This window comes from Marmota flaviventris, chromosome 13 (genome assembly GCF_047511675.1).
Source record: "Marmota flaviventris isolate mMarFla1 chromosome 13, mMarFla1.hap1, whole genome shotgun sequence".
NCBI classification, from domain to species: Eukaryota; Metazoa; Chordata; class Mammalia; order Rodentia; family Sciuridae; genus Marmota; species Marmota flaviventris.
The window spans coordinates 94,779,488-94,807,450 of NC_092510.1; the positions used below are offsets into that span (position 1 = coordinate 94,779,488).

The 27,963-nt window shown below is 38.2% G+C and overlaps 2 protein-coding genes across 12 annotated transcripts in view; both read right to left on the reverse strand.

The window, feature by feature from the left end:
• Window positions 1-11,652, reverse strand: part of Golga1 (golgin A1) — a 61,083-nt gene extending 49,431 nt beyond the window's left edge. For 5 of the 6 annotated variants that reach the window (XR_011704160.1, XM_071600947.1, XM_071600949.1 and 2 more), the window contains exons 1-4: window positions 11,534-11,652; window positions 10,685-10,760; window positions 9,315-9,609; window positions 934-1,024 (exon numbers count right to left, since the gene is read on the reverse strand). Coding sequence is in view for 5 of the 6 variants with exons in the window: in XM_071600947.1 (XP_071457048.1) it covers window positions 934-1,024; window positions 9,315-9,449 (226 nt within the window). In the remaining variant the exon portion in view is untranslated. The remainder of the gene's footprint in view (window positions 1-933; window positions 1,025-9,314; window positions 9,610-10,684; window positions 10,761-11,533) is intronic. The other variant, XM_071600945.1, reaches the window with a different exon arrangement.
• Window positions 11,653-12,872: 1,220 nt separating this feature from the next.
• Window positions 12,873-27,963, reverse strand: part of Scai (suppressor of cancer cell invasion) — a 168,044-nt gene continuing 152,953 nt past the window's right edge. For 5 of the 6 annotated variants that reach the window (XM_027945583.2, XM_071600953.1, XM_071600952.1 and 2 more), the window contains one exon: window positions 12,873-27,596. In XM_027945583.2, coding sequence (XP_027801384.2) covers window positions 27,450-27,596 — 147 coding nt within the window. In that variant the 3' untranslated portion in view covers window positions 12,873-27,449. Of the gene's footprint in view, window positions 27,622-27,963 lie in introns of all 6 variants that reach the window. The other variant, XM_071600950.1, reaches the window with a different exon arrangement.

Genomic DNA, 27,963 nt, shown 5'->3' on the forward strand with positions numbered 1-27,963 from the left:
TACCAAGAGAGTTTCAAGCAGACTGTAATTAAGAGTATGGACTCTAGCATCAAGAAAGTCTGAATCTGGACTTCAGCTCTATCACTAAATGCTTGTGTGACCTTGACTCTAAGTTTAATAAGGCTACTCTGAAAACAAAATGATTAAGATGCTATGAATCTTTGATAGCTATACAAATGTAAGGATCTTACATAAAATTTGGTGAATTTTGGCCTTCTACTTTCACTCCAATAAAATGGGCATAAGGTCAAGGGACAAAAAGAGACACAAAAGCCATGGACCACTTTACAAGATGAAGCTGTCAAAATATATCCACGGGCAGAGACTACAATGAGAGCTCACAATTCTATCACAAACATGCCCTGTGCAGGCAAAGGATATATGGGAGCTATGTAAATTGTAAACTGCACATGAAGACACAATGAGCATTACAGCTTCTATAGAAGCAGGAGTTGAAGTTAGAAATTCCATTGAAAATTGGCCTGAAAACCCAGAACAATACTTACACAGGTGATATGAGCTAAAGCAATGGGCAACCTAGCACCGACCCTCTCTAGAACTGATGAATCCAACATTTGTTTGGTCATTCCATATAAACATTATCCTCCGCCCCTCTCTACCTGAGAGTAAGCTATGCTAATGGTGGAAGATGGTCAAATCTATTCTGTGTGTGCTTTAATACCTTTTATGTCCATGGCTAGAAACCTCAGGAGCAGAAAAATAAGTTTGAAAAAAAAAATAGATGTTCAAATTTAGTTTTGAATTGACACTATTCAGTACACTAAAAAAATAAGAGGATTATTCCTTTCTGACTAAGGAGATGAATATTATGTCAAAATAACTATAAAGTTTATCCTATAGGCTATTCATAGGGAGAAAGAGTCAGACAAGATAAGTTTCCTGTTGTTCATATTTATGACTTCTTAGACATACCAGAAAGTCTGGCCTCTAACTTCCGGATCTGCTCATTTCTTCTCAAAAGTTGGGATGAAAGATCTTCTCTGGAGCTGCTTCCATCAGAAGCCTGTTGGACAGGCAGACAGAAGGAGAGATCATATTCATATGTGTTTTTTTTCCACTAGTATGAAATGCAACAATTCTTCTTCTTTTTTTGTTTGTGGTGCTGGGGATCAAACCCATAGCTTCACACATGCTAGGTAAGCACTCCACTACTGATTCACATTCTCAGCACTAACAATTCTTATTTTAGGTTTGGTTGCACTTTAATTATGATTGCCAAAAAATTTCACATAAGTGGCCCCAGCTTCTCTAGCTATAAAGTGAAAGCAACGCTACCTGCCTCTGTAACATGAAGGTGAGATGAGATACAGTAAGTCATGTGTGTGCATGCTACTGGAATAAATGGCAGCAAATAAACCCACTGCAACCATATTACACCAAGAACAATACAAAAAAACCCATCACTTTAGAGCTTGGGGTGTAAGCTCAGTGTTAGAGTACTTGCCTAGCAATCTTGAAGTCCTGGTTTTGATTTCTAGTACCACAAAAAAACAAAAACAAAAATAATAAATCACTTCAATTTTCCAAGGATTAAACTCCTGGGAAAAGAAGGGAGGGTTCTTCAACAAGGGATCAAAGTCTTGTCTCTGACTAAGAGTCTATGTTGATATTAATAAAGCTTTAGTATTCTCAGGTATAAAACAAGAGAATGTCATCTAAGGCTCTAAAATCCATCAAAGACTTTAGATATATCATTCAATATACCAATATATTAATTAAACATCTATTCTCCCCAAAACCCAGATGATGATGATGATGATGATGATGATGATGATGATGATGATGACCTGCAGTGTTAGGGATTCACCTGGGGACTTGTGTATGCTAAGCAAATGCTCCACTACTGAGCTATAATGCCAGGCCCCAGATTAGTCTAAAACTTAAAGTATTATGGTTACTTTGGGCATTATGTGTTACTGCTAATAAATAACTGACTTTAAGCCAGGCACAGTGGTGCACGCCTGTAATCCCAGTGGCTTAGGAGGCTGAGGCAAGAAGATGTTCAAGGCCAGCCTCAGCAAATTAGTGAGACCCTGTCTCTAAATAAAATATGAAAAAGACCTGGGGATGTTGTTAAGTGGTTAAGCACTCTGGGTTCAATTCCTGGTACCAAAAAATAAGTAAATAAAAACAAAAAATTTTTACTAGCTGGGCACTGTGGTGCAGGCATGTAATCCCAATGATACAGGAGGTTGAGGCATGAGGATCCCAGTTTGAGGACAGCCTCAGAACTTAGTGAGGCCTTAGGCAATTTAGTGAAACCCTTGTCTCAAAATAAAAAAGGAGGCTGGGGTTGTGGCCCAGCGATAGAGTGCTTGCCAAGCACATGTGAGACCCTCAGTTTGATCCTCAGCACGGCATTAAAAATAAATAAAATAAAGATATTGTGTCCAACTACAACTAAAATATAAATATTTTTAAAAAATTAAAAAGGGCTAGAGGTATAGCTCAGTGGTAAGGTGACTCTGGATTCAATCCTTAGTATACCCCACCTCTCAAAATCTTTTTACTTTTTTTTAAAATATCTTTAGTTTTTATTTATTTATTTATTTTATGTGCTGCTGAGGATCAAACCCAGGGCCTCAACCATGCAAGGCAAGTGTTCTACCACTGAGTCACAACCCCTGACCTTGTTTTACTTTTTTAATACCTTTATTTTATTTATTTATTTTTATGTGGTGCTGAGGATCAAACCTAGGGCTTCGCATATGCTAGGTGAGCTCAGCTCTACCACTGAGCCACAACCCTAGCCCCCTCTTTTTACTTTTTTAAAAATGTTTTTATTAGGGCTGGGGTTGTGGCTCAGTGGTATCGCACTCATCTGGCATGTGTGAGGCACTGGGTTTGATCCTCAGTACCACATAAAAATAAATAAATAAATACATAGATAAATAAAATATTGTGTCCATCTACAACATAAAAAAAAATTTAAAAGTGTTTTTATTAGTACATTATAGGTTTTTTTTTTTTTAAGAGAGAGAGAGAATTTTAATATTTATTTTTTTTTTAGTTTTTCGGTGAACACAACATCTTTGTTTGTATGTGGTGCTGAGGATCGAACCCGGGCCGCACGCATGCCAGGCGAGCGGGCTACCGCTTGAGCCACATCCCCAGCCCCAGTACATTATAGTTTTACATAATATTGGGGTTCATAACCATACGTACATTGAATATAATTTGCTACATTTTAGTCCCCAATATTTCCCCTTTCCCTCTCTCTTCCCTGTTCCTCTTCCTCTACTGGTCTTCCTTCTACTTATTTATAGTTCATTTTAAAATTACTGTTTAATAGAGACATATAAAGGTGAAATTCATTGTGGTATATTCATATATTATATAACACAATTTGGTCAATTTCATTCTGTAGGTCCTCCATTTCCCATCCCTCCCCTCAATCTCCTTCTCTACTTCACTGATCTCCCTCTTATTTTCGTGAAAACAAAACACACTTTCCCCACTTATTTTGGTCTAGCTTTTTCATATGAGAGAAAACATTTGACCCCTTGAGTTTCTGAGTCTGGCTTATTTCACTTAGCATGACGTTTTCCAGTTCCATCCATCTACCAGCAAATGCCATTATGTGATTAAAACTCCATTTTAGGGGGAAAAAACCCTATTTCATTGTGTATATATGCTACATTTTCTTTTTTCTTTTTTCTTTTTTTTAATATTTTATTTTTAGTTATCGGCGGACACAACATCTTTGTTTGTATGTGGTGCTGAGGATCGAACCCGGGTCGCACGCATACCATGCGAGTGCGCTACCACTTGAGCCACATCCCCAGCCCCTATGCTACATTTTCTTTATGCATTTATCTGAGCTGGTATTTGAGCTGGTTCCATAATTTGGCTATTGTGAATTGTGCTGCTATAAACACTGATGTGCACAGGCATATATCTCTATGGTATACTCATTTTAGTTCTTTTGGATAAATACTGAGGAGTGGGATGCCTGGATGGTTGTTTTCCTAGTCTTTTTTAATTCTTATTACTAGTCTTTTTACTTTTTATTATAAAAGTTTTGAAAAGAAAGAAAAGCTGGGAGAATGGTTTATTTTAACAATGGTCCATGTTTTCTCATATTCTTATTTCCTGAACTACTTAAAAAAACAGGCATTATGACATTTCATCCTAAATATATTGATAAATATTTCTAAAAAATGAGGACCTTTTGATAGCCATAATACCACTACCATACTTAATAAAACTTACAATAATACTCAGTCTTTAATCACATTTCTCATTTTATCCCCAAAATATTCTAAAAGATGGTTGAACAATTCATAATTCACTTTAAATATTTATTTATCAGTCACTTGCTCATCTACTATTTACTGAGCGTGAGTACTGAAGACTGGTAAGAAGAATCTCTAGAGTCAAAAGACCAGGTTTAAAGTCCCTGCTTTACCACTTAATGCTGGAAGAACTCCAGCTAATTATTCAACTTCCTTATGTGTTCCATTCCTGTAAACTATTGTTTACGGGGTACATCCTTCCTGCAGAATGCCTGCAGGCATTCTGTAAACTATAATAACAAATATGGTCTACCTTGCTGAGCTGAGAGAGGATTAAATAAACTAACACTTGACAAATTTGTGAAACAGAGCATGGCATATAGTCAGTTTTAAGTATGTCACCTGATACTAGTGTCTTGGTCTGTTCAGGCTGCTATAAGAAAATACTATAGGGCTGGGGATGTGGCTCAAGCTGTAGTGCGCTCGCCTGGCATGTGTGCGGCCCGGGTACGATCCTCAGCACCACATACAAAGATGTTGTGTCTGCCGAAAACTAAAAAAATAAATATTAAAAAATTTTCTCTCTTTAAAAAAAAAAAGAAAAGAAAATACCATAAAGTGGGCACTGTATAAGCCACAGAAATTTATTGCTCATAGTTTTAGACTCTGAGAAGTCCAAGGTAAAGGTTCTGGCAGGTTCAGAGTCTGGGTAGTGCCCACTTTCTGGTTCATAGATAGCACCACGTAGCTACGTTCTCACATGGTGGAAGGGGACAGGCAGCACTCTGGGCCCTCTTTTATAAGAGCACTTATAAAAGTTCTCTTATAAAAATTAACAAACTAATCATCTCTCAAAAGCCTCACCACTTGGTACCATCCCATTGTTAACTGTGGAGGGACATAAACATTTAGACAATAAAATTAGCAATGTAAGAAATTATTGATTATTACTGCTAGTGAGACTTACTAGGCCTCAGCATCATGCCAAGCATTAGGAACTGTGGTGAGACAGGCTCTTCCTAAGACAGCAGCAGTAGCAACGGGGAAACACTTACCAAGAGCGGGGTACTATGCTAAGTGCTTTATACACTATGAAAAAAAAAGTTAACAAGACCTGAGACTGCTATCATTAAAAATATCTTCTTGTAAAGTTGGCCCATTGAGGCAACTGAGGACTTGTACTTTGGTAACATTCCCATAATTCCTGATAAGAGTGAATGATTGTGTTCAAACTATTTGTGCATAAACACAGTTTCTGCCAAACGCCTTTCCTTCTGGAGTCTTGGATTTTGGTACATGTTAGGGAGATGTCTACACCACCAGCATCTAGTAAAAACCCTGGACAGTAGGTCTCTAATGAGCTTCCCTACCAGCCATTTTACCTCATTGTCATAAGTCACTGCACGGGGAATTAAGCCTATCCTCTGTACTTCACAGCAGTTGGAGCTGTGCTTGGCCCCCAACTCTTCCCCATGCACCTTCACCCTCTGCTGATTGTGCTTTCCATCCTTTCACTGCAAGAAACTACACCATTGAGTTCTGTGAGTACTTCTACTGAATAATGGAACTTGGGGTGATTGTGGAACCCCTGACATAATACTTTAATAAAGACAGACACAGGTATTATCCCCCAACTTTTTTTTTTTGTGGTATCAGGGATTGAAGTCAGGGGCACTCTCTACCATCAAGCTACATCCCCAGCTCCTTTTTGAAAATTTTATTTTGAGACAGGGCCTTGCCAAATCGCTGAGGCTGGCCTTAAACTTTTGATTCTCCTGCTTCAACTTCCCAAGTCACTGGGACCTTTCTCTATTTTACAGATGTGGAAAGTACAGTATAGAAAAATTAAGTAATTTGTCCACAGTCACGCAATGATGATATAGTAGGAACCACATTCAGGTCTGACTCTATATCTGACCTGAGTTCCTAAGAGCTTCACTTTATTGCTTCTCATGAAGCTCCCAGTTTTAGCAGCAGAGACCAACAACCAAATTGTTACTACTAATGTAGTATAACAGGTACTACCACAGAGGTAAGCAGAAGGTGAGGCACCAAACTCACCCAGAAGGGTGAGGGGTCGGGGTAAGAGAGGGCAGGGTTGAGGAGGCTTCCATGAGTAATATGTGAGCTAAGTCTTGAAGGCTGCAGAATCTGTCAGAGGAATCCAAGAGTGAAAGGGGAGATAGAAGACTTTCCAGAAGGAGTGAACAGTATAGGCAAACACTGGTAGGCAGAAAGTAATGTGAGCCATTCCAGGAAGCTCAATAGATTCAGTATGGCTCCAGCATGGGGTGTAAGAAAGTTGAGTGAGATGAAGTTGGGTTGGTTAGCTGTGAAAAAACATGGCAGTTTATCATTTTTTAAAATATGTTTATTTTCTAGTTATAGGTGGACACAATATCTTTATTTTACTTTTGTGAGGTGCTGAGAATCGAACCCAGTGCTTCACGCATGCTAGGTGAGTGTTCTACCTCTGAGCCACAACTCCAGTCCTGGCAGTTTATCATTTAAAGACAATAATTGATACCATCTGAAAATGTCAGATACCATATGGAATAATGATAATGAATTGGCACTTCATCCTGAAAATAAGGAAGCCACCAAGTTTTAAGCATCAAGAGATATGAACAGATCAGCTTTTAGAAAGATCATTTTTGGAGCTATTGGAGGCTGCCATGTTTCCCCAAGAAAGAAAATCATGCATAGAGAGGTTAAATTTGAGAGATATTTGGAAAATGGAAAACAAAATATTTGACTGATTAGATACCAAGAAGTGAAAGGAGAAAAGACTCTAAAAAGCATTCAGGGCCTCCTCTTGGTGAGTTGGTAGGATGGAGATGGAATTATCAATTTCAATTGTTCATTTAGAATGTCAGATACCATATGGAAGGCATCTGTTTGGAGAAATAAATGCAGTTGGATATAAAGGTGTGGATACAGGGAGTGAGGATGACACTATACATGTAATTAAGTTCAAAAAGATTACTCGAAAAGTCTCAAAGCAAAGTATTCCTTGCATTCAGGTCAGTTTCTATGTCTGGAACACATTCTAGATGAGAGATTTGATTTAGTATGTCAGAATGAGGGGAAAGCAGGTCCTTCTGCTGTGAACTCAGCATTTAAACCACATTTTTCAGAGAGCTGGAGAGGTAGCACAGAGGTAGAAGAATCTGCCTAGCATGTGCAAGGTCCTGAGTTCAATCCCCAGCACTGTAAAACAAACCAGCAAAACCTATATCATTTATCCTGGTAATCAAATTTTCACTTACATTTAATGTTAAATACAGGGGTGAATAACATTCTTATCAGGTAATCTTATTGCTCTACTGCAATAACCTAATAGCTTCTGTCATGTAATCCGACCAGGGATTCAGGCAGTGGAAGAACGAAGGAAGAGTCATCTGACCATAGAAACAACACAAATGTCTACCACTGGGAGAAGATAGAAATAAACTGTGACCTTTTCAAATGCAATAATCTTATAAAATAAATAGCAGTAAAAACAAATGAACCACAGCTTCAAGCCACACAGATGCATTTTGGAAATATGTTGAGCTAAATAAAAAGTAAGTCCAAGAAGACTATGGTATACCATCTTTAAAAAGTTCAAAAATAAGCAGTATTAAGTAATAAACTATAGTCATGGTGGTGGATGCCTGAAATTCCAGTGATTTGGAAGGCTGAGACAAGAGGATCACAAGTTTGAGACAAGCCTCGACAACTTAGCAACACTGTCTTGAAAAAATAAAAAGGAGGGGCTAGGGATATAGCTCAGTGATAGAGCACTCCTGGGTTCAGTCCCCAGGACCACACAAACACAAAATTGTTTATGAATACATATGTATCTGTTACGATATATTAATTAGTATGGGAATTAAAAACAAAATGTAGTGGTTATGGGAAATGGAGAGTAGCATGTAAATACTGATAATGTTCTATTTCTTTGGATGGGTGACAGATTTACTTGCTTCATACTTCACATACACATTATGCTTTATCTTTTCTTTGTGGTGCTAGGGATCCAACCTGCTTTATGCTTTATATGTACACTGTATACATCCTTTTATATATATATCAAGCATTAAAAATACTTTTTAAAAAAATATTTTATTAGTTGTTGATGGTCCTTTATTTATTTTTATGTAGTGCTGAGAATCAAACCCAGTGCCTCACACATGCTAGGCAAGCGCTCTACCACTGAGCCACAACCCCAGCCCCTATAAAATCCTTTTTAAAGTCATATAACTTACAAGGATCCTGTCAAATGTCAAACATAACATTTTGATCCTCAGCATATTTCTCGAATATAACAGCATCCTCATTTTTAAAAATCTTATTAAACCAAAGACACTTTACAAACAACATGACATACTATATTCATAAGTGCCATCTTTCCATAAATATTCCCAATAAAATAGTGCACTATGGCATAATTTGCAGGCCTTGTTAAAGCAACAATGACAAAGTATATATATGCCTGCATAGAAAACAGGCTCAGACATTTTGACAGACCGCATGTAAAAGAAGATGCACAAACTATACAGATAGAAAAGCAGTACAAGAGGACAATGTACAGAATATGGAAAGGGATTCACTGAAAAATAAGAAAAAAGAAAGCTACCTTAATATCAACAAACCAACACTAATAAAAAGGTATCTTAAGTACAGAACCAGATATATAATCAGGTTCTTAAACAGCTATAAACTACAAAATAGATGAATCATGCAATAAAAAAATACATGTTGGAAGGATTCAGTGCAACATTATTTTTAAACTGTTTTGAAGCCAGGCATGGGGGTGTATGCTTATAATACCAACAACTCAGGAGGCTGAGGCAGGAGGATTGGAAGTTTGAGACCAGCCTCAACAACTTAAGGAGACCCTCAGCAACTTAGCAAGACCTTGTCGTGAAATAAAAATAAAAGTAAAAAGGACTAGGGATGTAGCTCAATGGTAAAGCGCCCCTTTAATGAGTTAAATCCCCAGTACCAAAAATTTAAAAAAATTTAAAAAATTTGATACTGCACCAAATATTCAAAGCTAGAGAAGATACTTACAAAGTCATCTCCTGAGTCAGCTCCCATAGAGGCTACTGATTCCTTGCTCACTGACCGTGGGATCCTTGTAGCACCTCCTGGCCTCTGAGTGACAGCAGTCTCTTCTGCAATTTTCTTCTTTAGTTTTGCAAACATTTTTGCTATGTGGCTATCCTGCACAGATGACCAGTTCTTGAACTACCACAATAGTTTTCAATAACCAGGATTCAGACAAAGGTGCCTAAAAAGTTTCAGACATCCAAACTATCTGCATTCCAACTTAAATGTGGGTCAAAGGCATATGGCAACACAGTATCTACAAATCAGATGAAAGAGATATCTATAAGTCAAACATAGGAAAGATTTCACATTTGAGTTACGTTAAGCTTCAGGTTTCAAAATTAAGTTTCAAAACTTAAATGTATACTTAGTAGAACACAATTACTAAACATTTAAAAATCACTCAGGTGCTTGACATGCTGATAAGGAAATCCAGTTTCAAAGAGGTGAAGGAACCTGCCAAAGGCCGACAGGGCTGGTATTTGAACACAGAACCTGACTTAAAAGCCTCAACCTTTCTAACCTTTTTTTTTTTTTTTTAATTATACCATGTTGGCAGTGGCCTATGACACAGTAAAATTTGACAGGTTAACATCACAAAATCATAAATTAATGATTTTGAATCCTTGTCTCAATAAGTTTAATCAGTGGTGAGTGCTTTTTCCCCTTTTGAAGTTGATGGCACAAACATGTAACTCAATATGAGGAAATTCTAGGTAATATTAGATAATATTCTAATGTTCCAGGTTTGCAATCAGCTTTTTCTAGAAAAAAAAATCATAACCTAGAAAAAAATCAGGCAAGCCAGAAAACCACATATCAGGTATCTGATAGCCTTTAACTTTTCCTGGAAATACTATTGGGTTTTCTTTAAGTATGATAAAATTACCTCAAATCTTAATTCCCACTCCCCACCCCCGCCCAGGGTATCTAACCCAGGGGCACTTTACCACTGAGCTTCATCTCCAGTTCTTTTTATTTTTTATTTTGAGACAGGGTCTCACTAAATTGATGAGGCTGGCCTGGAACTTGAGATAATCCTTTCTCAGTCTTCTGGGCCGCAGGATTAAAGGCATGCACTCCCAAACCCCACACAATCTCTTTTCTTTTTCAGTGTACCTGACACGATATTTAACATGAGATACAAAAATATCCCCCAATGGTGTATAAAATATTAACATTCAGATTTCAGCCTTAACTTTCCATGTTTTTTGGAGGATACCTAAACTCTGCTCTAAGATCTTCAAAAGACTTCTTACCACTTCAGATCATCAAGTCTGTAAAAATTCCTCAAAAACTTCACCTTAAATGTCTGTAAATCACTTACTCACCTGGCTTATCTACGAGATTTAAAACGGCCTGGAGGTCGATGCATTCTGTCCTGCATGAAGACAAACCTAAAGTGGGCTGGATATTCCAAATAGAAGACCAAAATGGTGGGTGGAGATGAGGGTGGGGAGAGAAATGCAGAAGAGAGGAAGGGAAGATTAAGTGGGGGAAGAAAACTTGTCACTACCTCAACACTCAGTGGACTGCCATCCCTCACCTGTGTCCCTATGAATTGTGATTTGCCTAGAGTTTCACTCACAGTTACAAAGGACGGAACTGCTCACCGCAAAACATATGCTTAAATTCTCTGCTCCTTGGGGGCCCTAGGCAAAACAACTTGATGAGATTAAGGTTTCCCAGGGCCGGCATTTATTTCTCAGCTGACGCTGAAACAGACACTGTTTACCTGGCCAGACCCTGGGCAGGATTCGTACTGAGGCAGTTTCTGAGCAAAAGAACGGCAAAGTTGAGTAAAAGACAGGTAGGACCTTTACTGACGTCTGGAGGTACCAGCCACGGCAGTTTGGCTCCCACTCCCTCAGTCCCCCTCCGGCCACGCCCTTGCTTGACTGTCAAAGGGAAGGAACCAACACCTCTTCCATTTGACAGCGGGGAAACTCGGCCCCAGGGAGCGCTGGCTCATCTCGGTCGCGCAGGGAGGAATCCCGGAACCCTAGACGCCGGACTCCCAGGCCGGGGCAGCCCGCCTCCGCTCCCACCCTGCCCCTTACAGCACCTGGCACCGCCCCCCGGCTTGGGTCCCGGGAAACCCCGGCAAGGCCGCTTTGAGGACACCAAGGCCACCGGGAGAATGGGGGCTGCTCGCGTCCCCGGGGCCCCGGCCCGCGCACCTGCCGCTCTTTGGGCATCTGGCAGAGCCCCGCCTCCGGGGCCTCTCGTGAGCGACCGCTCGCGTCACCAGCCCCCACCACCGGCCGGTGAGCCGAGCAGCGACCCGGAACCGCACGTCCCCCAGCGCGCCGGAAGTGCTGCGTGGGGGTTGGCTTGCCGCGCGCATGCGCCAGTGCTCGCCTCCGCGGCCTTGCGAAGCCGTCGCCGGCTGTTGGCCAGAACGGTCGGAGGGCACGGACGGGCTCCCTGATGCGCACTAGCCACGTCAGCGAGACTCCAGACCCGCACTTGTTGACCGGCTCGCTTAGGCCGGTCGCTGTTTTTCTTTTCTTTAAATGGATGGTGCGGAGAGGGCTAAGTGGGAGGAGCCCCGTGCAGTCGGTGCCACGGGCCCTGCTGGACAGACCCCCCGGAGTTGGCCACGCGGCGCGGCCGGGCGCCAGTCTGCGCCCCGGTCCCGCTAACCCCCTATGCAGCCGCAAGTAGGCAGTCTGGAAAACCTGTGCCCGCAAAAACTAAAACTGCGCCTTGCGCTTTGTGACCCTTCTTCTAACTTTAGCGTCTCGACATCCCGTCGATTGTACGTTTTATGTCACAACCCAGCACACACAGGATGTACAACCGAAAGGTTTCAGAACCTTCCCCTAGTGTGCATCACTGATATACGGCTTGTTATTTACAGGGCGGTGACTATTCACCAATGGGCTGCCTCTTTATATAACAGAGGATAAAAGCCCAAAGCATAAAAACTGCCTTGTTGAAAGTCACTACGAATTTAGTACCCTAAGGCAGGTCTCCAGATTCCTCAAAGCCGAGTTAGACGCTGCACGTTTAAGGAACTTTGGTCCTGGCCCAGACCCAACACCAGTGCAAGTTCCAACAGATTGATTAATTGATCGATGGATTGATTTCTGGAACAGGGGTTTGAACCCAAGGGTAGTTTACCACGAAACTACATCCCCAGCACATTTTAAAAATTTATTTTGAGGCAGGGTCTCACTAATTGATTACAGCCTCCTAAATTGCTGAGGCTGCCTCCCAACCTGCAATCCTGTCTCAGCCCTCCCTGGAATTACAGGTATGTGCCAATCACCTGGCTCAAAAAAAAAAAAAAAAAAAAAAAAAAAAATTAAATACCCTTGCCCTCGTCCCAGTTCTGACCACCAGGAAAAGGCCTCAGAAAAATAAAAATTAGGATGCAGAAGATAACAACAAACTAAAATAAGCACGGAATCCACACCCTAAGACAGTTCAAAGCATCTGAGGAGTCATCTGAAAGAAGCAACCCTAACAGTTTAGCACTTAAATAATCAACAAAACTGAAGAAGTACACAAAACTTTAAGCAAATAATGTTTATTTTTATATTGATGATACACTTAATATATACGTGGATTCAAGATACAAAATTCATTTACAAGAGTTCACACCTGATGAATGTAGTCACATTCCTAAAGAACATTTATCAATGCAAAAATTTCTTTAATACACTGACAACAAAAATCAAATACTCTGTAATTCTGTTATTTAATAAAACATAAAAACAACAATGTTTAACTTTCCATCCTCTAATATTTAAGTGCCCTCCCTCCAAGTGGTAGACACTGTATGAAAGGAAAAAACATGGGAAAGCCTATGGAATCTGCTCTGCAGAATCACAGTGTTTACTTGAAATTCATTTAGTAAAGTAGTGAAAGGCTTGCTATCTTTTAGACAAATCACATATCATACAAGAGCCAAAAGTGAACTCAAGAAAATCAAATGCTTTAAGAACTTCTCAATTTCTAAAATCTATGAAGTATTAACTGTAACAGACAAAGCAGAAAAAGGCTGCTGGAAATGAACAAAACAAAACAAAAATCCTTGTTTACAGAGAACATATGGCTTAAACAATTTAGAAACACCATCAGACAAGACTTGACAACACCACAAATGTTTAAGTCAAATGATATTGACAATATAATTTCCCCCTTAGTCATTGGTGAATAGCCCCTTCAAAATGTACTCTACTAATAACACACATTAAAAACTAATGAATCCAAACAATTAGCCTCTAACAGAGCTGAGTTGATGGATTTTGTTCTAGAGTATTAACCTACAATACCCAAATTTTAATACAAATGAACAACAAGACTAACTCTTAAGGACTACAGTGAATAGCTAGATAGGCAACCAAATAGCTTGATTATTTGCACGATAAGATTAGCAGCACTTGGATAAAGTTTGTTACGTGACAATTATTGTGCTTCAATCTCTTGAGGAGAGCTAATATAACTCTAATCCTTATAGTGTTACAATTCTATAACATTTCAGTTACAGACAAGCACAATTTTTTAAAAAGTATTTCACACCACTAGAAAATCAAGTTAAGTATATCCTCCAAATGTAATTTCTGCTATGATTTAAACAAGTGCATTTCTGCCTAATATTCAAAGTGTAGACAATAGGTTCACCATTATTTTCTGTGAAAACAAAAACAAAACTTGTTCTCCTACTTGGTTAAATTAACCTTTAGTAATGCTTTGAATAAAGAAAAAGGATACTTAATTTTACAATGGGAACTGCTCATAGAAAATAAGTGGCCTGAAATTATAATATTCTTTACAGCAAACTAAAAAAAACTATAACTGTTTAATCTGGTTTAATGATGAATGCAAGTCCTATTTATACTGGTGCTATACAAATAAAGATACCCTAGTTGGACAAATTCCTTCACTAATAAGCTCTACTATGAAAATGTAAGGACATTGTATCTGTGTTTCTTATTATCTAAGCTCTACTACCTCAACTGGAAGAATCCTGAAAAACATAAGACACTTTGATAGTTGAATAGCAAGGTTTATTAAAAATAAAAAATTGGAAAGCTAGTGGTAGGGTCTATGTGGTAAAAGGAATGCATCCAGACAACTAAAAAGTCATGAAAATCAAGTTCTAAATTATATTACTGAACTATTAGAAGGTAACTTTAATGATATAATAAGAGAATCCTTCAGGAAACAGGAATAAAAATTCTTATTGCACTACAACACTAAAAGCACAGTTTTCCTGCAGATTTTTAACATATCACACTGGGTATGTTAAATTTAGAAAAAAAAAATCAATAGCATATGCAGGAAGGTGGGAATAAATTTTTGAAAAAATACTGTGGTTATTTCTGTGATTAAGAAATACTTGGGGATTATCATAAATCATTTCAGATTTTACAATGTTTATTTATATTCATTTGGTGTTTAAAGAAAATTTATGATTCAATTTATGATATAATGTTTATACCTGTAATGCCAGCGACTCAGAAGGCTGAGGCAGGATCAAAATTTAAGGCCAGCCCCAGCAACTTAGCAAGACTCTGTCTCAAAATAAAGAGGGCTCAGTGGTAAAGTGCCCCTGGGTTTAATCCCTAGTACCAAACAAAACAAAACAAAAAAACCTTCAATTTTGAATCAGGGACAAGTGGACATTCTCAAGTTTCAGATGATAAAATAATATTAGTGATAAATATAACATGTAAATACCTTTCACTGCCTACCTGTAAGAAGGCTAACCATAGTTTCTACCCTCACTGGGAAAGTGATATAATAACCCAGCCTATTAATGTTCACTCCATAAGCCTGTGAGAAGAGCAAAAATCTGAAACCTGAAGTTACCCATGTTTCATTTTAAACAATATTATACCTGAAAAGATGATTGTCTTAGGATATAGACTGAAATTGTCCACTAAAACAGGAAAAACACTCCCTCTTTATAGTCTGTCTAGGACCAAATTTAGACTTGACTCAGTGAATCTGTAGTGTGTAATGTAATATACATATTCATGAAAAAACTCTGAATCTACCATTCAAATGTTTCAGAAAATCACACTGCCTAGTCTACTTTTAAAATAATTTTTAAAACCACAAAGAAAGCAATAGAATGATTTTAAAATTAAGAAATGGTGCTTCAATTAGTGATTAAGTGACAATTTCAAAATGGAAGTATCAAGTCAGTATTACGCTGAATCTGTTGTGGTGTGAACTGATACATACAATCAATAAGAATGTAAGTTATAGGTTATAGATTAGTAAAAAAAATATAGATTATAGATATAAGATTTTGATAAGTGAGATAAAGCAAGAACTGTCACAGATAGGCCTAAGACTCCATTTTGCTGCCTTCTATAAAAAAACAAACAAACAAAAACTGTTACAAGAGCAATTTCTGAGAAACTGAAATGAAAGCTGTTCTCCCACAGAGCTTCAGTCTCTGGGTTGGTGACATCCCTGGCCAGATGAAAAAGCTAAGCCCTCATTGATTTGAATTCAGACCTAAGAGTGTTTTCGGAAGCGGCTCCCCATAATATTCTGGGGGCTCGTCCGGGGTGAAAGAGATATTTCTCTTCTCATAAATAGGAAAACACTAAGAAACACCCAGGAGAACCCAGTGAGCTGGAGACAACCTGGGGAAGACCTCTGAGGAGACAACCTGGGGAAGGCCTCTGAGGTCCCCTCCCCATTGGCTCCTGCCAAACCTGCAAACTGAGTATTGAGAGCACTCGCGATTTGCACCTGTGACTTAGTTCTCCTGGGAAAGGTAAGCTTGAAAGTTGAAACTTGGTTTGTGTGGATCCACAGTCTGGGGACATCAGGGAAGGCTGGATGCAGCACATATTTCCCAGTCCAGGGCAGTGTTGAGAAGCTGCTCACTGGCCCATCTGGGGTTAAAAACCCCAGATCAATTAGGTTTTTTTATAGCGCCTTGTCTGTTGTGTGTCTCATAATAGGTCAAAATCAGTCCACTTCATATTCATTTTGTACATCCCTTAAATGTTTTTTTGTCTAACTTTAAATTTAAAGAGTTTTCAAAGAGAACAACTAATTATATGTTGTAACATCATGTAATGCTTCCTTTCTCAGAAAATTTTGATTTAGACTGGCCAACCTTAAAAGTCAGATGGCCCCCAGAAGGGACCACTGACCTCTCCACCACCTATCAAGCTCATAGAGTCATCTCCGGGCGGCCTGGCCATCCATATCAGTTACCCTGTATACAGGTTTGGATTGAAATCTTCTTAGAGGAGCCAAGATGGTTAAGATTTTGTTTTCAGGAACAGCTAAGAAAAACAAAACCTTCCTCCCCAAAAGAGGTTCTGCAAAAGAGCTCCAAGGACCTGGATCTTCCTTCTCCGGATCCCTCTGCCCCTCAGGCGCCGAGTTCCCCCTCAATGCTTAAGCCTTCCCATTATAATTATATATATATATTCCTTTTTCTACTAGTGATTTCCCTGTTAAAATCAGAAGAAAAGCCAAAAACTACTCTCGGTGTTGATGGCTAACTCTCTGAAGATCCTCACGAGAAATTCATTTTCCTTTCAGTTCACCCCAATTGGACAGGTGAGGAGGTAACCAACCAGTAATGCCAGGCTCCACTAAGAGAGACCAAAGCAGCCACTAGAAAACCCAACAATTTGGCAAAGGTAAGCAAGACAATTCAAGGACCAGATGAGCCCCCGGCTGCTTTCCTGGAGTGCCTTCTTGAGGCTTGTCATGTGCAGGCACCAAAAGACCCAGAAGCTCCAGAGAATAAAAGGGCTATTAATATTGCTTTTGTGACTTAATCGGCCCCAGATATTAGGAGAAAGTTACAGAGACAGGAACAATTTGAGGGAAAGATGCTGTCAAAATTGGTGGAAATAGCCCAAAGGGTCTGCAATAGTAGAGACCCCCCCCCCCTCAAGAAAAACAAACCAAAAGGTTGACAAGAGTCTTGGTGATGGCTATGTCAGAGTCTCGAGGTCTCGAGCACCTGAACAATAACCCCTAAGGGCTCCACTCCCTAAATGACAACAGCCCCCAGGAACAGAAACTGAAGGGCCAATTTCTAATGAGAACTGACTTGAAAGAAGGGACAATAACACACTCATTCCTTGTAATGCCAAAATGCCCCTATCCACTATTGGGCAGAAACTTTCTGCAAAAATTGCAAGCCATCATTTCTTTCCAAAAAGGCACAGTCAACCTGTCATTTAAAGGGCCCAAAACTATTATATATACTTGTCCCATTGGGGAAAAATACCTGCAGTTAGCAGAAGACACCCATACCCCACCTTCCGATCTCCTCACAAGATTTAAAAGGGGCAGAAAACAATTCTCCTGGCCTAGCCATGTACCAGCCACCTATTATAGTGCAGCTCACCAGCACTGCCAACCCTGTGCAGATCCGACAGTATCCTATCAGACTGGAAGCTAAAAAAGGCATAGCCATTAACATCTACATGTTGCAGGAAACTGATATCCTCATCTTCTGCCAATCAGCCTAGAACACATCATTGCTGCCTGTCCAGAAACCTGAGACAAAGGACTACCGACTGATGCAGGACCTGAGAAAAGTCCACATGAGAGTGGAAACCATTCATCCCTCGGTACCAAATCCCTACACTCTTCTCAGTTCATTGCCTCCTTCTCAGCAAGTATACACTGTCCTGGACCTCAAAGATGCCTTCTTCAGCTTGCCATTGGGTAAGACAAGCCAACCAATTTTTACTTCTAAATGGTCAGATTGAGATGGGAGATTTCAGGATAACTGACTTGGACATAGTTGCCACAGGGGTGGCAAAACTCTCCAACACAGCATAATTTGGCGTGAACATACTTTATATAGAGTTATGAAAAATTGTGCTGTACTTGGGTAATAATGAGTATAATGCATTCCATTGTTGTCATGTATTTAAAAACAAAAACAAAAACAAAAATGCTATAACTCTATTTGATGAGGCTCTAAGCTAGGACCTTGTGGCTTACAGGCAGCAATACCCTGAGACTGTACTTTTACAATATGTAGATGATTTCCTGATAACCACCAAAAACTATAACTAAATGTGAACAGGCCACTAGAGACTTCTTAAAAACCTTGGGGTAACAGGTGTCAACAAAAAAGGCCCAATTATGCTCCTCAACAGCCACCTACTTGGGCTACAACCTAGAAAAAGGACTCTGTCACAGGCAGAATTAAAGCAATCATGCAGATTCCTCGCCCTAAGACTAAGTGTCAGATGCGAGAGCTCCTCGGGGCCACTGGGTATTGCCAAACCAGCTCAGCCCCTGTATGTTAGTACATGAAGAAAAGAGGACTCTTTGACTCGGACTGAGAAAGAACAAGAGGCATTTGACAAACTGAAGCAAGCCCTAGTTTCTGCACCTGCGTTGGCCCTCCCAGATGTTCTAAAACCATTCCAACTGTTTGTACATGAAGTCAGGGGAAAACAAAAGGGGTTTTTACTCAGACTTTGGGGCCACCGAAACGTTCAGTGGCATACCTATCCAAAGGACTAGACTATGTTGCGGCTGGATGGCCAAACTGCCTCTGAGACATCGCTGCCATAGCAATCCGGGTTAAGGAAGGAGATAAGCTTACACTGGGGCAAGATTTACAGGTGATAGCCCCACATGCTGTGGAGACCTTACTCTGGAGCCCTCCAGAGCGCTGGCTCTCCAATGCTTGTGTCACCCAATACCAGGCCCTTCTTCTAGACTAGCCCAGAATAAAATTCCTAAAAACCTCAGCTTCCTGACGATGGTCCCTCTGAGCCGCTGCACAACTGCAGGAAATCTTGGAGTCACTCCAGAATGTCTGGCCGGACCTGATAGACACACCTTGGCCACACCCAGATAAGAGACTCTACTCTGATGGCAGCAGCTACATCCAAAATTAAATCAGGTGTGGGGGGCAACTATAATTACTTTAAATGAAATTATCTGGGCTCAACCTCTGGGACATAAAACTTCTGCCCAAAAAAACAGAAGTAATTGCACTTACCCAAGTTCTCAGACCCGGCAAAGGAAAGACCGTTAATGTCTATACTGACAGAAGATATGGTTTTGCTACTGTTCACGTACATGGAGCTCTCTATAAAAAGAGAAGGCTACTAACTTCAGGAAAGAAAGATATCAAAAATGCTGAAGGAGATACTAGCTTTGCTAAATGCCCTCTGGTTACCAGAAAAAGTGGCTATCATACATTGCAGAGGCCACCAGAACAGAGACAACAGAGACAAAAAGGAACTCCTTTGCCGACAAAACAACTAAACAGATGGCTTTAAAACCAATGGGGACTTTATGGATTTTGCCTGTGCTGCTGCCTAACCATTTGTTACCTACTTCCCCCATGTATACGGGGAAAAAAAAATCCTAGGAAAAACCTTAAAAGAGTGACGAGGACCAAAATGGATGGAAGATTCTACTGGACAAAAAGATCTTGATTCCAGAGACATTGGAAAAACTATTAATTGAACAATTATATCAAGAAACACACATAGGTAACTAAATTGTTACAAAAAAACTTTTATATCCCTAAGTTAACTCAATTAACAAGATAAGTTTCTTCCAGGTGCCAGGCTCAAGTAAATCCTAACCCAAAGGTAAGCCAATTTACAGGAACCAGACTACAAAGAGAAACACCAGGAAAAAGATGAAAAATAAAGTTCACTGAAGAAAAACCTAGACAGTATGGTTATAAATATTTACTGATATATGTGGACACTTAAGGAGATAGTTGCCCGGTTTGGCCTCCCAATAGCCATGGGGTCCAATATGGTCCAATATTTCTGTGGTACCAGCTTTCATAGCTAAGATAACTCAAAATTTATCTAAAGTCTTTAAAATTAAATGGGACTTATATTATATATAGACTTTAGAGCTTAGGAAAAATAAAAAAGATAAATTAAATTCTAAAAAAGACCCTTAAAGGTGGAGCCTAACAAAGACTGGGTCAACCTCCTTCCTTTTATACACCCCTTATATAAAAGGTTTATAATATTTAAAAGACCACCCCTGCTGGTTCCCAGATAAAAAACTAACTAAAATAAGTAACCCCTCACTTCTTAAGTCCTTACAGGCTCTCCAGCAAGCGTCCCAAAAGACTCAGGCTTTAACAAAGGCAGGCCGGCAGCCAGTTCCAAGAGAGACCCTCACTCAGCCGTTCCAGCCGGGAGCCATCATCCATCTACCTTAGAGCCTTGCTGGCACAGACCCTTTCCAGTTACCTTGACCACTCCAACTGCCATGAAACAACTCGGACAAAAAATCCACCTGAAGACACCTGACAATAAACAATATTTTTACTTTCTGTTCTGTTTCACTTTCAGACATGCACGCTGCACACACCTCTAAAAAGACAGGAAGCCCGATTCTAAAGATTAAACTGCTGGTCCTTAAAAAAATATCATTATGACTTGGTAAACTTAGTTAAAACTGAAACTTAGAATATCAATGATTTGATTTAGTCCCATAAAACCAGTGGGGAATGTTGTGGTGTGAACTGATGAATGCAATTAATAAGAATGTAAATTATAGGTTATAGATTAGTAAAAAATATAGATTAGAGATATAGGATTTTGATAAATGAGGTAAGACAATTATAAAGCAAGAACAGTCATAGATAGACATAAGACTCCATTTTGCTGCCTTCTATTAAAAAAACCTGTTACAAGAGCTGTTCTCCCACAGAGCATCATCTCTATAGGTGGGTGACAGTCCCTTGCCAGGTGAATAAAGCTAAGCTCTTATTGATTTGAATTCAGACTTAAGAGTGTTTTCTGAAGCGGCTCCCTATAACAAACCAAAAAGGGGAAAATATTATCTTTAGCTTTAGAAAATATTTCATATTTACAGAATTCCAAAGAAAATATTTCTGTGGCACCAACAAATTAGTTATATTTAATTTGATACATTTATCTTTACCTGATCAAACACATATCTCCTGTATCATCCTGATGCCCTTCCTGTCAATTGTATTCACACATCAATTATTTTCCCTTAAATAGAATAGAAGGCATGTTTAAATAAGTCTTTGTGTACAAAACTCAGTAAAGCTAGGACATAGTATAATATTGCATCTTGAAATTCTAGTTTGAGAAAAGTGAATCGCTTTTTAATTTGTGATTGCTTTTAAAGTTAAGGGGTACCCACTGTATGTACGGAGTGTCGACGTGTACAAGTGTAGGAGAATGTGGAAAGGGCCTGGGTTTCTTGGCAACTCTGTCTTACTCAACTGAAAAGTTACTGGCTTTATAACTGTGGGGTCAGAGGTGCTATCTGCAATTTCAGTTTTACCTACAGCACTTTTTTTTTAATTGCCATTGTTCTTAAATTAATGTCCACATTGAGCCTGAGACAGTTCCATGAATTTTAAGTAGCGTATTATTTGCTCTGCTATTACTCTCCAACTGCAAAAAAGTTATTTGGTTACTAAAACAGCAAAACATTAGAGTCTATGGGCATTTTCACTGATTTCTCAGAAATAATACATCATTATGTTTTCATATTTAAGACTATAATAATTGTATTTTAAACTTAATACTATAATTGAAAAGTGTTGTGAATAGGGAATGTTTAATTAAAAATACGATAAGGAGGCAAATGTAACACTTTGGGGTGGTAAAACTGACTCCCGAACTAATTTCTAACTTTAATCTAATGTGAATGGGGTCAAACATTGCTTTGCAGTTGTATTTTTTCATGCAAAAATAACTTCTACTTAATTTCTGCAGTGAATGTATTCAAGTGTATATTAAACATCTCTTACATTCATTCATGCAAATAAACACATCAAATGAAGATAGGAGTAAGCCAACATTGACCCTCTGCAATAGCCCATAGATTCACAAATTGGCACTTCATTTATTTTCTATAATTTTATGGGCCCAAATCTTATCATCCTTGGAAGAGGCTTGAAGGCCCAAGTTTTTATATCATACTATGCACCTAATTTTAAGAGATCTACTTCATGTGTGAATATATGGTCAGATTGCAGAACACAAGTGGTCTCATGGAGACTCAGCCATACATCTGGAGGCATTCTATTCATTGGGAGCATTTTCTCAGATGACCATACTCATCTTTGAAATGCAATTCCAATAAGAAAAATCTATAGTCAGAAATGCCAAGACATGACTAAAGTAATCATAGCTGCTGCAAATATACAGATTAACAGCCTCCTGTTCCTCATGAACTCTTACCCACCTAGGTTAGGCCTTCCTTAGCTAATGCCCCCCACTTTTTGCCTCACAGAGACATATAGAACGAGGCATATTAATGAAAACAATATAAATTTAAAATTTAGTATCAGGTATTGAAATGACAAATAGGAACATATTTCCCTCACTTAAAGGGCAATTTCTTACCTATTTAAAAAAGTGACAAAGTAAAATTTTTTCCATAGCCCCTACATGAATTCCCAACATAACAGTTTATTAGTCAGTAATGATAAATATGGTCAAGCAAATAAAAGAGTAATCCAACTTAGGAACCTGCTGGTGTTGCAGTTCACATATGTATGTTTTTTAGGGTCATATCATTAATTTATCATCCACTTAAGTGGAAGTTTACAGATTATTTTAAAGCTAAGCATGTCCAGCTTTCTGTTAAGATCTTCATATCCTAATTTCAACTCTAAATGAGCTCATTTTATCCCAACACAAGCCCCTCAAAATAGAGGCTTGTGAATGAGATCCAGCCACAACCTAATTACAGCAGCACGAACAATGCCACTAGGATGTCCTCACAGAACTTAAATAAATTCAGCCCACAATGGGTATGGGTGTATAATATACACATACTACATAATTGCATACCAATATATTTACAGATATGTACATGTATGTACAAAAAGTATACACAGGGATTGCATTTAGCATCACAAAAATATACACATGCCATAAAAAATAAGAATTTCAAATAAATAAGTCAAAATAGAGCCCTCAACGTAAATACTCTATATTTTCCAGATAAACACACAAGAACATAAACACCCAAAACATCACCAGGAGACTAAAAGCATTCATATTCATATCAAGTATTTTACTCACATGGGGTGGGTGGGTGATTCTGAATTACTGTCAGTGGCCAAGTTTGCAGACCTTGGCACCTTACTATATTTCCAGTCCAGAATGTTCTCTGGAGATTAGGCTGATTACAAGTCTCCATGGATAACTGAGTACAAGATTTTTTTGAACTGGATCCCAACCACTCCTCAGAGACATAAAATTATTAAATCACAAAGGTCAGAGATTAAACTAGGAGAAGAATATAAAGCTCCATAATTGATGTACAAATTTGATTTGTCACTTTTCCCTTTACTTTAATTAAATTGAGCACAATTACCAAGTAATTTGTGTCAGGGAATTCTATTGCACAAAGAAAATGAATGGCAATAGCCACAAATGAAGGGTGGATCAGATCCTATATCAGAATTGGATTGCACTTTGTTTCTAAACTCTCAAAATGGTTTAGCTTGGTAAAAATATAAAGGACACAATGAATTCTGTGCTTTGAGAGATTTTGAGAGCACCACTTTCTAGGGAGGAAAACACAAACATACAAATAGTACATCCTGGATGAAATCAAAGATAAAATAGCTGATTTTTATAATTAATAAACAAAAATTTGTTTGGACTGACTAACTCACTGGTTTCAAGTCTGATACAGTTTTTTTTTTTAAAAAAGTACCAAAACCCTTTGTGTCAAAATATAAATCTCTAATAACTACTTTCTTGTTCATTATAGAAAAGAGTCTGAGCTATTGGGAAGATGGGCTGAGACTAGGAGAACTCTAGTTCTATCATTATGAATAATCAGATAAGCTTTTTGGATTTCAGCTTTCTTTTCCATAAAACAGGGAAGATGGTTGCTTTACCAACTTGAGAAATAATATACAGATAAAGAAGCTGGGTGTGGTTGGCATATGCTTGTAATCCCAGGGCTTGGGAGGCTGGGACAGGAGGATCACAAGTTCAAGGCCAGCTTCAGCAACTTAGTGAGGTCCTAAGTAACTTAGGGAGACCCTGTCTCAAATAAAAAACAAATAAAAAACCAACAAACAAAAAGGACTGGGAATATAGCTCAGTGGTAAAAGCACCCCTGGGTTAAGGGGAAGAAAATCAGATAAAGAGAAAATTTCATTATGCTTCATTTTGTTTTGTTTATAACTGGACTGCTTGCAATTTTATGCTAATTTGTTAAGATCATTTTTAAGAGAGACTAGAGACTGTATCAGAATCGCCAGGGAGTTTGTGCAATTTGAAAGGAAGTTGTTTCCCATTGCTTTGCTCTGCTGTTGGTTCCAATATTTAAATTTTTATGACTTCTACAATTAAATAAATAGGGCTTAAGATTTTTATAAAGATAGGTGGGAAGCAATTAAAACATAAAATTCACTGGCATTGTCACACTGAGCCCATTAGGTGATTGTCCTTCTACATTTCTTCTTCCTTGATTAACGCTTTAAAACTTAGAGGCCAGGCAGAGGGCACAAGAAGGAATCATTAATCACTTGTATAAAACTTCCATAATAAAAAGTAAAGACAGAATATGAAGTGTTTGTACAGACGCCCCATTCGCAAATGATGCTTACCCTAGTCTCTCTTTTAAACACAGATATTCTCTCAATAAACAAACAAAAGATTTCCCTTCCCATGATATAAATTTTCTTCATCCTACTTATCACTTGCTAACATAAATTTTACTTAGGTTTATTGCCTGACTTCTCTGAGAATGTGAATGTCATGAAGAAAAAGGATATTGTTTCGCCAGGGCCCAGAAGAAAATCTGGAATGTATAATAAATCTGGTTGCATAATATACAATTTTCATGAAGGCATGAATGAAACAATAGCTTAGAATTTTCTATGGCAGTTTTGCTCTCCTTAAAGATTCAAGATCCCTTCATACCAATTTAGATCTCTGCCTACCAGTAAGGAATTACATTACTATTAGCTTAAAGGGCCATGTCATTATCTAAATCCCTGTTGTGCTTCCTAAGGTGGACAGGTTTCTAATCATGACAGCTACTTTCTTCAAGACAGTCTCTCTCCAAACTGGTCTCTAAAATAGCAAACTGGAATCCAGGTTTTTTCTTGAACAGAGTTTCAATAAATATGATCTAGAAAAGAATGCTGTGTGCGCTAAAAACAAAGCATTTTTCCCTGGTAGTGAGGGTAGGGAAATCAATATTTTTGGAACCAAGAATCCAAATGGTAGAGTCACGGAGCTGCAAAGGACCTTGGGTCACCCCCTCCATTGTATGGGGGAGATGGGGGAGACTGGTAAAAGGAAGAGACATGAACACATTTGTCAAAGGGCATAATGCCAGTTATGGGAAAGTTAGGATCAGAACTAAGATCTCCTGGTTCTCAGACCAGTATTCCTTATACTTAGCTGGTGAGGATAGGGCTCAGGACAATGAAAATTATTTTAAACACTAGAGAATCAGGAAAATGTGTGTTGGTAGAAATATAAGTGGTATAGAAGTTCAGGGGATTTGGAACAAGAGGCCAGTCAACTCATGACAGTCTACTGCTATGGTTCAGGTAAACACTTATGAAAGGAATTCTATGACATATATTAAGGTACAGGAACAAAAGGAAAGCGGTCTACCTGAAAATGAAAAACAACACACCAGCCAAATAAATCACATTCTAAGATAACTTTACCCAAGCATTCTGAAATACTGCTTGAAAGAACAAAAAGGTAAACAAAGCACCCTGAAGTCCCTAAACCGAAGAACAATCACATTAAGACTTCACATGGAAAAATCAGCAAAGTGGAGCAGGTATGGGGAAATTTAGGCCCAAAATTATTGGCCAAAAATGAAAACCAAGTTAGAAATATTACAGTAAAACTTCCCTATGGACATAGGAAAAAGGTATGAAAAGCCATCACTAATTTCCCCTGGGACAGCCAGAGGTAGACTGTGAAACCTTACAGAGAATTAGGAAGAAGGTCTTTTGATTTACAGATTTCTTAATATAAATACTGCATAATCAAAGGAAGAGAAAAAAACCTTCACAGCTAGTGCTGGTGAAATTATGAGGGGATGAAAGGAATGAAAACACAAAAATTTTACATTATACGTTGAGTCCCATTTAAAATAAGAATAAAACATTTGCATGAATATAATGTAACTAAATACAAGGAGTTTAAACAAATCTTATTTCCAAAATTTCAATGCAAAAATCAATTTATAGTTTAATTTTCATAAACAACCAGTTACCCCACTAAAAATAATAGTATCTCTGACTTTAAAGTTTCATACATTTGAACTATACAAAGAAATTAGAAACTGTCACTGAGCCACAACCACAGCCCTCAGTTTTTAAACATGAGCTCATGAACTAAGTATTTAAATACAATTCCAACTGGAGACTTGTATTATGAAATGAACAACCTGATTTTTTGACTGAAATGTTTAAAAGCTGTTTTCCCTTTCATTTCCAGCATTCAAAGACTACAAAGAAATCAAAATATGTAAAAAAAAAAAAAAATCTCTTAACAACACAGTACTCAGATATTCCAAGTAATATTATCTCAAGTCAAAGACGCAGCTTTCAGAGGAAAATCAATTCTATACCATTTCTGAAAATTTGACAGTATTTAAAAGAATTCAATGATTTCAAGAACTGTCTTAATCATGCTTCAAAAAATCATATATTTTTCTACCTATTAACTTGGAATGAAAAGAAATATTATGGAAGGACTCTTATCTTGATTTTTAGTAGTCCATGCTGGCCAGTTTCATCATTATGAATAATTATATGTTTTTTAAATCTGGACATTTAAGGTCCAGGTACAGGAGTTGGATTTTTCTCATTATACAAAAATAAATGATTTACTCTTCTCAGAGTGAGAACAGTGACTATTTGAGTAAGTATCCATACATCAAAACCAAAACATAAAAATTACAAGATTAATTGATTTTCTAAAAGACTTGAAAGATTGCATTTTAAAACAGTTACCCTAAAAGTCTGAACATTTTATTTTTGTTTGCTTTTAAAATGGTGGTCCTAAATTAAAAAATAAAAACTAAGTAACACACTATGTGTCTGTCATCACATTAGAAAACTGCACCATTTAAAATCTGTGGAAAATGAAAAATTGTTTCAACAAGATGGTTTTAATAGTCATCTATGGTATTTTCAAAGAAGACATTTCGAACATCCAGAATGGATGCTAATTCCAAAATGTGCTTCTGGAGATGAGGATTCTCCACTGTTTCATCTCTTGGCAGTTGTGGATATGATTCTGGATAATTTCGTGTTTCCTGGTAGGCAAAGAGAAAAGTCAAGCTTTTTATTTATTAGAAGAAAATTATATGCAAAAGGTATACAGTATTAAGAAGTAGCCTGATATTTGCTTTTCTCTATGGTATGATTATTTCTAGAAATATGTTTGTTGAACATATTGAATTACTAGCATTTGACCATTTAGAACTCTAAAAATTATAACTTCACATGATTTAACAATATATTTACTTGGTTTTTACAAAAACGTTTGCTGAAGAATGGGTTGCTAGGCACGATGCTCTATGTCATATGGAAACTGTCTTTCCTTCTTGCTGAGGGGAAAATCCTAGCACATATAGAATTTCAACAAATTTTTGTTCAATGGATGAATAGATAGATGACAGG